Source organism: Pleurodeles waltl, chromosome 10, assembly GCF_031143425.1.
Source record: "Pleurodeles waltl isolate 20211129_DDA chromosome 10, aPleWal1.hap1.20221129, whole genome shotgun sequence".
NCBI classification, from domain to species: domain Eukaryota; kingdom Metazoa; phylum Chordata; class Amphibia; order Caudata; family Salamandridae; genus Pleurodeles; species Pleurodeles waltl.
Window position 1 is genome coordinate 599,693,461 of NC_090449.1, and position 12,992 is coordinate 599,706,452.

General features: G+C 43.3%; 1 protein-coding gene across 2 annotated transcripts in view; it reads right to left on the reverse strand.

Annotated features, from left to right (window-relative positions):
* PLCD1 (phospholipase C delta 1) overlaps window positions 1-12,992 on the reverse strand; it is a 325,967-nt gene that overhangs the window by 149,971 nt on the left and 163,004 nt on the right. For both annotated transcript variants that reach the window (XM_069211057.1, XM_069211056.1), the window contains exon 4: window positions 3,372-3,501. In XM_069211057.1, coding sequence (XP_069067158.1) covers window positions 3,372-3,501 — 130 coding nt within the window. The remainder of the gene's footprint in view (window positions 1-3,371; window positions 3,502-12,992) is intronic.

Here is a 12,992-nt window from a genome sequence, read left to right on the forward strand (position 1 = left end):
TTGATGCACTGAATCGTTTTCTAGATGATCTGTGACATTACAGACAGGGACCAACCACACCCAAATCCGTCCTGCGTGGCAGAGTGTGCTTGTTCTGGCAACCTCTGGCACATAAATCAGGTATGTTTTTTAAATGTTAGCATTATGTGGATTTGAGCTGTTTTTCACAACATGCTGCTGGGACTCTGTGTACATAATCATAGAACTGGAAGTGTGAATTTATTTCCTTCTCGATTTGAGTGTTCACTTCGATTCTATTGTTTTTGTTGCTGATTGTAAACTGTGCTATTTTAGATTTTACAGACCTCAGAACTGAATAACACTAAGCGCTGTATTCTACCATCTTTCCAGAATTCCGTGCTCCTTCAACGGCAACAATATGCTAAAAGATCAAATACAGGAATGCTATACACACCGTACATTAATAGAACTTGTGGCTCCCATGTGATACTAAAGTATTGGCCAACAGGTCTGCATTATAACCTCAAGTGCCTAAAGCTTCATCCATGTAGTTGGTGACCCATCTATTCATGCACTTAGTCACTCATAATCCATGTACTCAGAGAGTCACACGTACACGCATGCATCTATTCATCCACCCAAAGACTCATTCTTGCATTTACACACACACACAAAACATTTTCATTTGTCGGCCAGACTCGCTGGCTTTGTGGCTAGTTTGAGAGGGTGTGAGCGTTCCCAGGAATGTGTGATAGTCTGTGAGCACTGTCAGCAGTGTGTCAATGCCAGTCTGTAAGAGGTGCAGGAGTGCTTCCAATCGTGTGTGAAATCTGCTCAGTGGATGCCTGAGAGTGTTTTCTTGGTTATGAGACTGCTAACCTGTGAAGAGGGTGGCTGCTTGTTTGTGAGTGCTAATGAGAGTGTGAGACTGCTAGTGTAGAAGGGGTCAAATAATCCTTTCAGTGGTGCCAGTGAGCTACTCAGTGAGGGTTTTGATTATTGTAATTAATGCGTGACTAATCCTGGTCCTGGTAGCGCTGCGATAGTGCCAGACTGAATGTATGTGACGTGGAACAAAACTGCTTTAGGTATTATGTAAAAGTACTTTGGGTATTTTGTGACTGGCACTGTGTGAGAGACGTGAAAGCATGGCCAGTTTTTAGGCTGCCTTGCTTTTCCGCCGTGAGTTTTTTACAGTCTCATCCCTTTCTCCTTGGGCACAGTGGTGCACCGCCACCCTCTGCTCCAAGACCTTGCTCCAGCCTCATATGAACAATGCTGCAGATATTTCTAGCAGTTCCTCTCCCTGAAGTGAGCTTGATTGCAGCAGGATTTTTGCCACCACCTAGGATCACTGTATGGTGCATCTACCGGGTAGCACGGTCTCGCTTAAGCAGCAAACGCGGCATCCTCACAACTTGATAAACCACCACAACACATCATCACCCCCACCCACAGCTAACATCAGAGGAGCAGTGACTCTAAGGGAAGCCCCACAGCGATCAAAACAAAACATAATGCAGTCACCACTGGGGGACTGGCATGGAGCACACGAAAGTGCCTCAGCCATTTGCATGTTTACTACATGCACAATCCATAGGCCAACGTCATACATCAGTGTGTGATCTCTTTTGGACGTGGCAGCCATCTTTGAAATAGGGATTGGATTTCACTGCACGCCCTGCCACACCGCACCACACATGGCATGACACACCTCGGTGTTCCTTCAGCTGCAACTGGCTCTGCAGCTGCCGGAGCTTGTGGTGCCACCGCAGCAGGTGCTGGGCATAAGGACAGCAGCAAAAATGGATTCTTCCGGTGAGTTGGCAAAAGCAAAACATTGTAACAAAGAGGGAACAGGTTGGGGGGTTAGTTAGGGGTTACTGAACTCAAATCATGCCAACTGGAGTATTTTACCCAGATGGCACCTTTCTACTGGATTCAAACTGAGCACCAGGTACACCCTTTTAACACTTGACCCTCAGGTTAGTCGGAAAGTAATCCAAAGCTTTCTCAGGAAGGTGGTGTATTTAAAAACTAAGAGCTCTGCAAAGCATACAACAAAAAATCATTTAATTCACATATAACTAAATACTAAAAATAAAATTACAAATATACACAATGAAAACAAGACCACTCTAGCCCCCCCCCCACCTGAATTAGAGATCTGTCTGTAAAGGCCTCTCAGTGTTGCAAAATGTTAAGCCCCTCCTTAGGGTGTTTACAAAATAAAATCCCTTCTGATTGTATTTATCAGAATGCTCACAATGCACCCTACCTATTTTACTTGTCAGCGTTCACAATGTCAACCCCTTCCTTAGTATTACACTTATCAGGAAGTATATTATATTCCTACGGTGTGTGTGTCAGAGTGCCTAATGTAAATACCTACACAATGTGTTTGTCATGGGCCACGCCATGCATGCAAAGCCACTTGTTGCTGTGCGCGAGAGTGGTTAGCATTAACCATGTTCTACCACTTCTGAGCAATGGAAGCTCTTCATAGGCAGAATAACAAATTCTGAGCTACTAAACGCCCCTAAATAAGGGGAAACAACAAATGGGTTGATCCAAAATCTTTCTCTAGGCTGCTTTTTAATTGTTTTTTGTGATTATATGAGCTGACCAGCTAACGCTACCTCCAACCAGCCCTAAAAAGGAACATACCAGTGCTGCAGCTCCCAAACTCTCTCGGCAGAGCTAATTTGAGAGCATTTATTTAACTCTTAGTTTGCCTTCACGCTAATCTCCACGGCCCATCAGCATCATAAAATGGTGCTGGTAAGGGCAAGTGGCCTACACGACCTTCTTTCTGCTCAATCTAACATTATGTGCTGACGTCTACGTCTACCAAACGTACAAGCAGACGGCACATTGTCCAACTCGTGTTGTAGGCAGTACAAATGTGCATATATTTTCATATTTTAATATTTATATGAAATACCAATTGACATTGGTGACATACCATGCGTTGCACCTGACCCAACATTATTTATTATAGTTATATATTATTTGAGTTGTGCCTTGCATCAGGGAGCGACTTCACTTTGTAGCACCATGTATGGTAACAATATAAAATGGTGACTGTGTGACCACATGAGGAAAGAGCCTGACACTTTGTGGATAATCTGGTAATTATTACACGATCTAAAACATTTGAGCTGGACTTTTAAGGAACGCTGTGGCTACACCAAACCTATCCGTGCCCAAATAAGGGCTACAGATGAAACACATGGACATACGGAACATTAAATCTCCTGTTTCAAACACCGAGTTTCCATCCTAGTTTTTAATACTTTTTAATAGCCATCCACGCAAAATGCAAATTTTGGAACAGACGTTTAGGCAACCTACACAAATCACTCAATAATAAAATACATGCATGCACTACGTCAATCAATGCCTCTTACCTGAAAGATGTACCTGGCGTAGCTGTCGTCTGCTTGAATATTCACTGCTTTCATAAAACTCTTGAGTTCCTTATAACTCATCTTGTTGTCTTTATTTTTGTCAGCTTTCCTCAAGGCAGCGTGGATCCAGCTGCAAGTGGATTAAGGAAGTAAAGCCAGAAAGGCAAAGATGGTGGTTGCTAAGTAATGTAGCTAGCTTTGTTCGGCGATTACAACAGAGAACTTTAAGAGCCCAAATCCCGTCGAAGCGGTTTTAAAGCTAGGATCTTAGCTAGGCAATGACATCTGTAGTCACCTGGTTGGCATACCTGCAGGCTGTAGCCAGCGGCTGTTTAGGCTACAACCTATTTGGCAGTACTAGCACACAGGTCAGAGGCAAACCATTTGTTACGGAAAGATATCTGTGAGTTAAACACCCACCCATGACATCTGCAGTTCACAAGTTCAAATCTCATCCAGGCCAACTCATGATTCCATCTTCCAGAGGTTGGTCAATTTAGCACAATTACATTTCTCAATATTATTATTGCAGGGCTTACTAACAGCAGGAGTGTTGCATGAAGCAGGATATAAAACACTGGTTACTACTATAAAATATAGAATCTGAACACACTGACCACAGTCCAGTCTGCAATATGTGCAGCCTCACATGTCAACATCAACTGTGAACTCTGCTTATCCAGCATCTTCCCTAAACATCAAAACTGAGACAATTAATTCACATGAACAAGTGTGCAAAAATGGATTCATCGGCGGTCTGTAAGTGAGGTTTGAAGGTCTGGAGAACTAGGCTTCTGCATGACATTGCTGTGACTGTCCGCTTCTGCTCTCAGAACCCAGACTCTAGCTCATTGCATCTGTTCCTTTGGCCCTGCTCAGCACCAAACTGCCTATCAACTAGATTCGAATATACTCATACCACACACATGGATACCTAATAAGGCCTGGCAGCACCTTAGATTTTCAAGGTTCTGATCTCAAATAATGTTATTTATTTAGACTACATTTAACTTGCTTGTCATGTAAAGCTCTCAATACGTCTCAGCGCCTAGAGCCTGTTCTGCCACTGGATGCTATATTAACAAGTATTGGAAAAGCCAATAGGTTTCAAATATGCGAGGTCAATTGGTTTTGTCAATGTTATTTTAGACATGTTGCACACTATCATAATGCTTTGTGGTCAGAAAACACAAAAGCAAAGTGAGAGAATAAGAGGCAGCAATAGGAAGGATGCCAGCAAGAATGCAGAACAGCAGCAGCTGTCGCGCCGGGACATGCACAGAAGCCACAGCGGCGCAGCTCTATGGCCACCGATGGGCGCCTCTCGGCATGGGCTCCATAACAAGTGGCAACCCACTGCTCCAGTGCTGCAGACACCTGCAGGCACACAGGCTAGATGGTAATGTAAGCTGAATGTAACTACACACAGGAGGCAAGAGGTGATCTGTCAACAGTGTCCATTCTTTAACAATGTTATTCGCGCACACTTAGAAGATGCAGCTTAATCCCACATATTGTACCGTGGCATGTACAGTCGCACACAAGACACACATGCATGCCCCTCAGGTTAAAAACTTCAAGCAAGAGGGCAAGAGTCTTTTATCCAAACACAATGAAAGAAGACTACAGTTAGCCTTTTCCATCGCCTAAATAGGTATGGTATTCTGAACACGTGCACCCCAGTAAGAAGGTCTTGGGCTAGTAAATATGGAAGTATGATCCAGGGCAGCGAGCGGTAGCTCCAGCTGTCATGTGTCTGGTTAGATGGGAGTTGAGAAGTTCACAGCTTCAGCAAATGTAGAAAAGAAGTTTCCCTTCACTCCAAAAAAGAAAAAAGTACCTGCAAATTGACGAGTAGCTAGCGGAAGACACTGGTCAGTAGCCACTGGCAGTGACCGGAAGCTGTACTTCGTCCAGACTCCACTCAACGGCATGGACAGCAAGGCAAAGCAGGAAGTCAAAGAAGACAACGTTTTGTCCAATCAGGAGCTGGTATATTAGAGTGATGATGTGACTAAGTCAATGGCAAGTTCAGGTGAGTAAGGGGCAGGTTCTAAGCCCTTTAAAAAAAAAATCTATTGACACAAGATTTTGCATGCATAGGCAAAACCTAAAAAATGAATGTAATTATAAGGTTAAGCAGCACTTTCAGTCTGAAATTGGCAAAGGTGATAAAAGATTAGCGTGACTATCTCCCCGGGTCCCAGGATAATAATGGCAGCTAACTAGTCTTGACAGAGTATTTTGGGTAGAGGACGAGGCTACAAACCCTAAACTGTAGGAATCTGGCCATGGTCCAGTTTACATACCTCATTAAAGTGTCCTGAGATGTTTTGGAAGGTCACAAAATAACACTTTCACTGGGGTTTAAAGGCCGGACTGTGATGAGGTACGAAGGTAAGTAGCAGCATTTTACCTAGTGTGATGTAGGAGACTGTAGGAGAATGGCATAGTGACATGCCAAATGCTGCAATGGACCAATGTCTGCACTAAGAGCACATGCTGCAATTTAGGGAGCACATTCTGTGGAAACATGATGGTTTCAGCGAACCCAATGCTGCATCATGACTGGCCCAGTAAGGCGCATCATGGCTGACCCAGTAACACGCCCAGTAAATGGTGCTTGCACCCAGCGACCAGTCTATTATATACCCAGCAAGGTCACCCTAATCCCCCACACAAGCCTCTTCCTAACGATAGGACAAAAGCTACCGGCACCTAGGCTTGAGTTGCTTCTTCCTGTCTTTCAGTCCTGAGTACAGAGTCAGAATGTTGCACCAGGGTTCAACACCAAAGAGAGAGAAACAGCAGCTGAGCTTTAAGAGCCACACCATGGTGCCTGTGAACTCACTCTCCCAGGATGCATTTTGGCCAGAGCTGTTGCCAGATGACGGCTGCATGTAGTGGGGACCGAACACAATGTGTCTCCCCACAAAACATCTGGTGCTATCTACAAGTTACCCAGACTGAGCTGTTTTGAGATTGCCGCGATTAACATACGTCCAAACTAATTGCCGCAGTTCAGTGGGAGATAAGTTTTTTTTTTAAGTCAAGCATGACAATAATTTAACTTTCAAAGGGTAAGTGAGCTGTGTCCTTCCGGTTCTAAGACGGGGTAGTTAAAAAAAAAAAAAATACAGGCACAGACAGACATTGGAAGGGTCCCTCTCGGGCGCTACGCTACATTCGTATCCTTATCTTTAATGGTAAAAACACTGTTCGATTTTAAATATAAGATAATCTATGTCAGTGATTTATTTCCTGTGTATGTTTCACAAGTTCAACTTATTTTTGCATTCCCTAATTGTGTTTCTCATCTCCAGGATGTTGCGTTTCTGTTTTTCTTCGTGTGGCATGTTACTTCTGTACGGTGCATGCTTTGAACAGGTGTTGATAATGGGCCACGATTGAGAGCTCTGGAGTCGAGGAGGGGAAGGCAGTGCAAGTTTCTCTCAGTGGCTGTTACTGGGTTAAAAAGGTGTCCACAATACATGGCCATCCAATCCTTGACCTCTCTGCAGAGCACACAGAGCAATGGTCATGTATTTCAGCTACAAGTATAATTTTCCATAGATGTGTGTGAAGTGGGTTCCCAGTTTTCAAATTATTAAAGAAGCGAAAGTAAAAGAAAATGTAGTGCTTACAGGTGAGTGGGAGCATTTTGTGTTTCAGGGGTGGTGAAGGAGATGCAAGGAAGGGCATTCTGAAAAGAGTGAAGAGAGGGTGCTGAAGAGGAAAGAGATAAGGTGTAAGATATGCAGACTGACGAGAAGAGGCATGAAAAAAGGGTGCCCGTGTATGGCATGCAGGGAACATAAAGCGACATACACTCTGAAGGTCATTAACCCTTCCACAGGCCTCAATGATGTTTAATTTACAGTCACACTGTTTTAGAATTTGAATATCACAACAAAATAGTTGTGGTTACACGTTTATCCTAAACAGCTAAAAACTACTGACAAAGACAACAGTCCTGGTTGGTTTTAAACGCATGTCAGTTGTTACATGGCTGGATGGAATAAGAAAAAGCTCAGAGAGGAACGAAAATACCAGTTGAGTGACACACTATGGGAATTTCAAAAATATAGTTTCTGTATTTAACGCACGCCATTAATTACATATGCCACGTACCTTTTAAAGACCCCACCCCAACATCTTTTTTTCATCCCACTTAAACCCTTGCTGTCAAACAGGTATTTGAATCCTTTGTTCAATATGCCATCACTCCTGAATCAATGTTTATCCAGTGCAGGGCACAGAAGAGGGATTGAAATACACGGTTCCATAATAAAATAATACCATGCTTGGAAAGAGAAAAGAAATCGTCACTGTTCACCTGTGCTCTGTCAAGCTCCACTCTTCTCGTGAGGCTACCTTTAGCATACAAGAAAAGTAGTTAATTGACTAGGACTTTACTTTGAAGTAACACGTAGGTCATGTGCAGAGGCAGGCGCAGACTTCCATTCTCCAGGAGATCGGTAAAAGTAGTACCATCGATTAAGTGATAGTTGCATCTTTTATTTACAGCAGAAGCGCCAGCGATATATAAAACAACACACTTTACTGCTCGAAAAAGCAGGAGTCTATTGTCACAAGGTGTGTATCACCCGCTGTTTGATTTAGCAAATTTGTGCTGCAAGTGATGGTCTTCAGAGCTCACACATAATGCATCACGTTGTAACTGCCTGGAGTTCAAGACCAATGCACGCTAGAAATGATTTTCCTGTAATTCAGTTTTCTTATAATGCAAGGATAAATGGGTGTGCACATCATTTCAGCACCTCATACACCCAAGAAAACCAGTCCTGGTAGCGTCAATGATTTAGCCTCGACTCAGGCACGGAAAGCAGAGCATGACATCCTTGGAAGCAGAGTGGCTCAAGGCAGTGGAGAGCGCCCCAAGCGCTGCGCCTTAGGATGAATCTTCTGAGGTTGAACTGAAGAGGCGCACTGCAACCGGCAGCAAGGGCACAGCAGCAGGCCGGGTCTACGGTCCTGGGGAACTGAACTATCTGAGCCACCCCCACTACCAGGTTTTGATTACTTGCTATTGCTCCGGAAGAGGTAAACAGGTCGGCCGGTTAAAATAAGTTGCAGTGAAAGCACTTTAGTTCCATCCGACCCTACAGAAAACTACAATGTTACATTCAGAGTGGGCACAATGCAGACCGGGCAAATAAACATTAACACCCACCGAGCGCAATTATTTGCCAGGGCTAATATGTGAATGGGATTAAGCACGCGATCACTTAAAAAAGTAATGAGCAGGAGCTTCCAAAATGAGACCTTAGACGTGTTGCTGTTTCCAATGTACCGAGCCCATTAACGGGGGGGGGGGGGTGTTCTGGGATATAAAACTCACTAGCAGAGTTGCCGATCTCTGGTAACACAAGGCTCTCACCCAGATACCACTCATCAAACAAAGGTGGTTAACTATAGGTGCTCAGCATGTCTCTATGTTGATGTCACTAGAGATCCGGATGCCCCCCGCCCACTTCCTTCCGGACCGGAGGCAGACGCGTAGGAGCTTATACAGCTAAGCATAAACTACCATACAGTTTGCAATCACCCACAGTCAAAGAAAAACAGATAAGCGCACCTCAGCCAATCACGTTACGAATTCCGCTAGCAAATGTACATTCACCACAATTTCCTACCACTGATAAAATATGTACCCACGCACCTAACTGGTTAATAATATCTGGATGCTGCAAAGCATATCCATTACGTGAGCTACTACCGAGTTTCAGCTTTAAGTTATGGAGGCATGCTTTCAAGCTCATCCCCCAACTGTGTGCCACGCGATATTGGGCTCCCTTTAGAAGGTGCCCCTTTTGAAGAGCAGCTATCATAGGATGGAACACATTGGGGACTATTCATAAAAGCATACAAGCCGCAGACCCATTTCAAGCTGGAGAGGGGCTGGTGCAAGCGAGAGACTTCAGACACATGCACTCTCAGTGCATGGTCAGAAGTGAATAATAAAAAAAAAAAAAGAGTACCTGCTTGCCAGTGAAAGGACAGTGGCCACCGGAAGCAGTACTTGGTCCCACGGCCACCGCATGGATGAAGAATCCGAACAGCTGGAAGATGCCACAGGCAAGGAGAAGCTGCTGAGTAATAGGAAGCATGGAAATAAGACCCACTTGGGAGCCAGCCAATGGTAAGTAAAGAGGTACTGACCAATATGAAGCAAGCAAATGAGACCCACGTGGGAGCCAGTCAAGGGTAAGAAGAGTGATGAGGGAGCCATGTGAGATCAGCCAATGGTAAGTAGAGGTAAGAAATAGGAGGGCTTTAAGCCCCCTTTAAGATTTTTCTTTGTTAGTAACATAAGACTTCACAAGCACAGCGCGCAAGCGTGCTGTGCAGGTGAAATCTAAAAAGGAAGCACAAATCTACGCACAAAACTAACATGCAGTCAAAATACTGGCAACCACCAAAGGAAAGACATCGTGCATGTGGTCACTTCTGAGGGTGACGTCATGGTAGGGGTAGGGTGTAACAAGGCTTAGAAAAGAGACATGTGTATACTGTTGCAAGATGAACACATTGGTGCATGTGCAGCAGTGAAAACAAGCAGAGGATAAGCTAATAAAGGTGTCTGGCTACTGTGGTAACTTTTTGTATTTATGGTATCGTACTGAAGAATGCAATAATTAGTCAATGGGTGGTTGAATAGATGCATGAGTGTGAGGCTGAGTGAATAGATAAGTCACACTAAGCGCTAAAACCTTTTGCATACTGAGCATGAAATTTGTGTTTATTCACAAATTGTGCTCACTGGTGGGAATGTTGAATCATTTTCAGTGAGGTACTTTGCAGTACAGGAACAAGTTCAACCACATTACACCTCTAAATCCAGAAGAGAGGTTACTTGCATTGACAGATGTTTCTTTGCAGTACAGGAAAGGTTGAACCACATTACACATCCTAATCCAGGAGAGAGGTTACAAACATTGACAGATGCTACTCGGCAGTACAGGAGAGGTCGAACCACATTACACCTCTTAATCCAAAAGAGAGTTACATACATTGACAGATGCTACTCAGCAGTATAGAAGAGGTCGTACCACATTACACCTCTGCTACTTGGCAGTAGAGGGAGAGATCGAACCACATTATACCTCTTAATCCAGACGTTGGTACATGCATTGACAGATGCAGCAGCAGTACTGGGGTGATATTCCTGTGTGAGAAGATGACTTGAGTTTCCCTGTCAGTGGAAGGGGGGGGGTATGGAGCAAGGGGTGTTAATAGAGTTTTGGGTGTAGTAATGTAGTGCTGTGATGTGATAGTGTCCTGTTGGGGATTTTAGTGGGGGTTGGACTGCAATAGTGGTGCAGAGATGAGAGTATCTACCAAACTGGGCACGTTTCTTAACAAGCTCAGAGTCATGCTACCTGTCGGTGCAACAAATAAGACATTTCCTAAGTCCTAGTTAAGTCCTATTCTAAGGTCCTAAAATGACTATGGACCTGATTTAGAATTTGACAGACAGACTACTCCATCTGAAACACAGCGGCCATGTGTTTTGCTGTACTTCAGACTGAAAGAAGACAAAATGGATGGAATGCCAACAACGCAGCACTCATAGTCTGAGTAATTAATTTATTAAGGCACTTCTCAAGGCTCGTACAGGGAAAGCGTTTCGGTCTAATGCAGCAACACAAGTACACTTCTGAAAATAATCACAGCAGTACAATAATAATGATCATAGAAACAAACAAATAAAATACACTACTTCAACCATGGATAATATATCCATATATAGTAATTATGTATTCATGCACAACACAAAGCTAAAAATAAGAATTAAAAATGCATTACCATGGAGCTTGACAGTGACATTATCTCTTTGCCAGCTTCAAGTCGTGAACCCAGATGACCGTGAAGAGAGAACTACCCACAATGGGAATCCGGACAAAGGCGTCCCCCTCCCGGAAATGAGGTCTGTCTAACCCTGGTCACCAAGCTTCCTCTTATATACTTTAAACAAGCTGGAGAGGAGAATTCTAGAAACTAGCCCCCTCCCATACAGTAAGTTGTTGTTCAAACGCTGGCTGTACCAAGTCAGTGTTGAAAGAGTACGGTTAGAGATTGGCCACATCCCAAGGTGCGCTCCAAAGACCAAACTGTTCCCTGATGTTCGTTAGTTGTTGTTAAAAATCACATGTTTCTATTTATGATATGTACACTTTTTTTTTTCTTTTTCTTTAATACACTTAGGGCACTATTTCAGTTGTATTACAGCCCTAAAGAAGTCCTATCCTTGAGGACCAAACGCAATGGCTGATGTTTCGTTTGATCGTGCCTAAGAATAACAGAATAAAGGCAAGACAACAATGTGATGACATTTAGTAATTGGGCTTTATTTTATATATACAAAAGTGATGCACTAATGAAGTATCTATAATCAAAGTGGAGGCCATCTTGGAATGTAGCTTTCAGTGTCCAAACCCCGCACAGTACGGTGAGGACACCGGATCATGGGGTTAGGGTGACAAGTATTGACATCAGCTGCTAACAGAGACACAGGGCAGTAAGAAAAAAACAAATTCCCCCTCCCTGCAAAGCACTGTGTAAGTCAAGGAATTCACTGTAGCACCCAGAAATAAAGGAAGGAGTAAATAGCTGAGGCCAAAAAGCTACCACTCCACGTCACTCCTCAGTATGAAAAAAATATGAATTAAATAAAATAAAATAAAAAATTCTGGCACGTGGTGCAAGCCCAAAAAATGCAGCTATTTACAGAATCTATTCTTTCTTGTAATCCTGAGAGGCATATAACAACCAAATCCGTTGGAAAAGCCCAAAGAACTGGTTTTAAGGTAGCAACATCTGCAAACAACATGTGGGCATGGCGGTTCTTGCATGTGTTAGATCATTAAGACAGATCTACTAACTTTGACAATGCTTTTTTATGTGAAAAAAAGTAAGAAGAACAATGGTTAAGAGATAGAGGGAGAAAACAAATAGAACATTTATAAGAGAGAACAACTGCTTCACTAATGCTGCCAAACAAAAGGACCATAAGGCTTTCTGGACCACACTTACACAGTGTAAGTCAATGGGTGCCACGGTTAAGATGCTGGCAGTAATATACATGCTAATGACTGGGTTAAACATTTTTTGTCATTGTATAGTATCGCCGTTGACAACTGTCTGTTTCACACTTACCCTGAGAGTCATCTGGGAGAGCACTCTAAACTTACCTTTACAGTTGAAAAGGTCTTCACTAAAGTATTTAACAATATCTCCTCCTTCACAAGCTATTGGAGTTGTGGTCCTATTTGACGACTGAGAAAATATTTAAGAAGGATGACAGACCACAGCTTAAGTGCTACTGACCAATCTCTTTGATTGATAGTTCGGTTAAGATTGTAGGTTGAGTTATTTTTATCAGAATGCGAGAACAAGCTTGTGAGCATAACATATTCCAAGTCAGCTTGAACTCTTGAACTCACGGAGTGGCTGGGTAGGTGGAGCAGTGCCTGAATTTGTATCTCATTGTGGGGAAATACACCATTACAAAACACGGTCTTTGAGTATGTGAGGTACCCACATCTTTGCTAGTACAGCAAACATATGCAGCGCGATAGAAGTACATCTGAGTCGTCT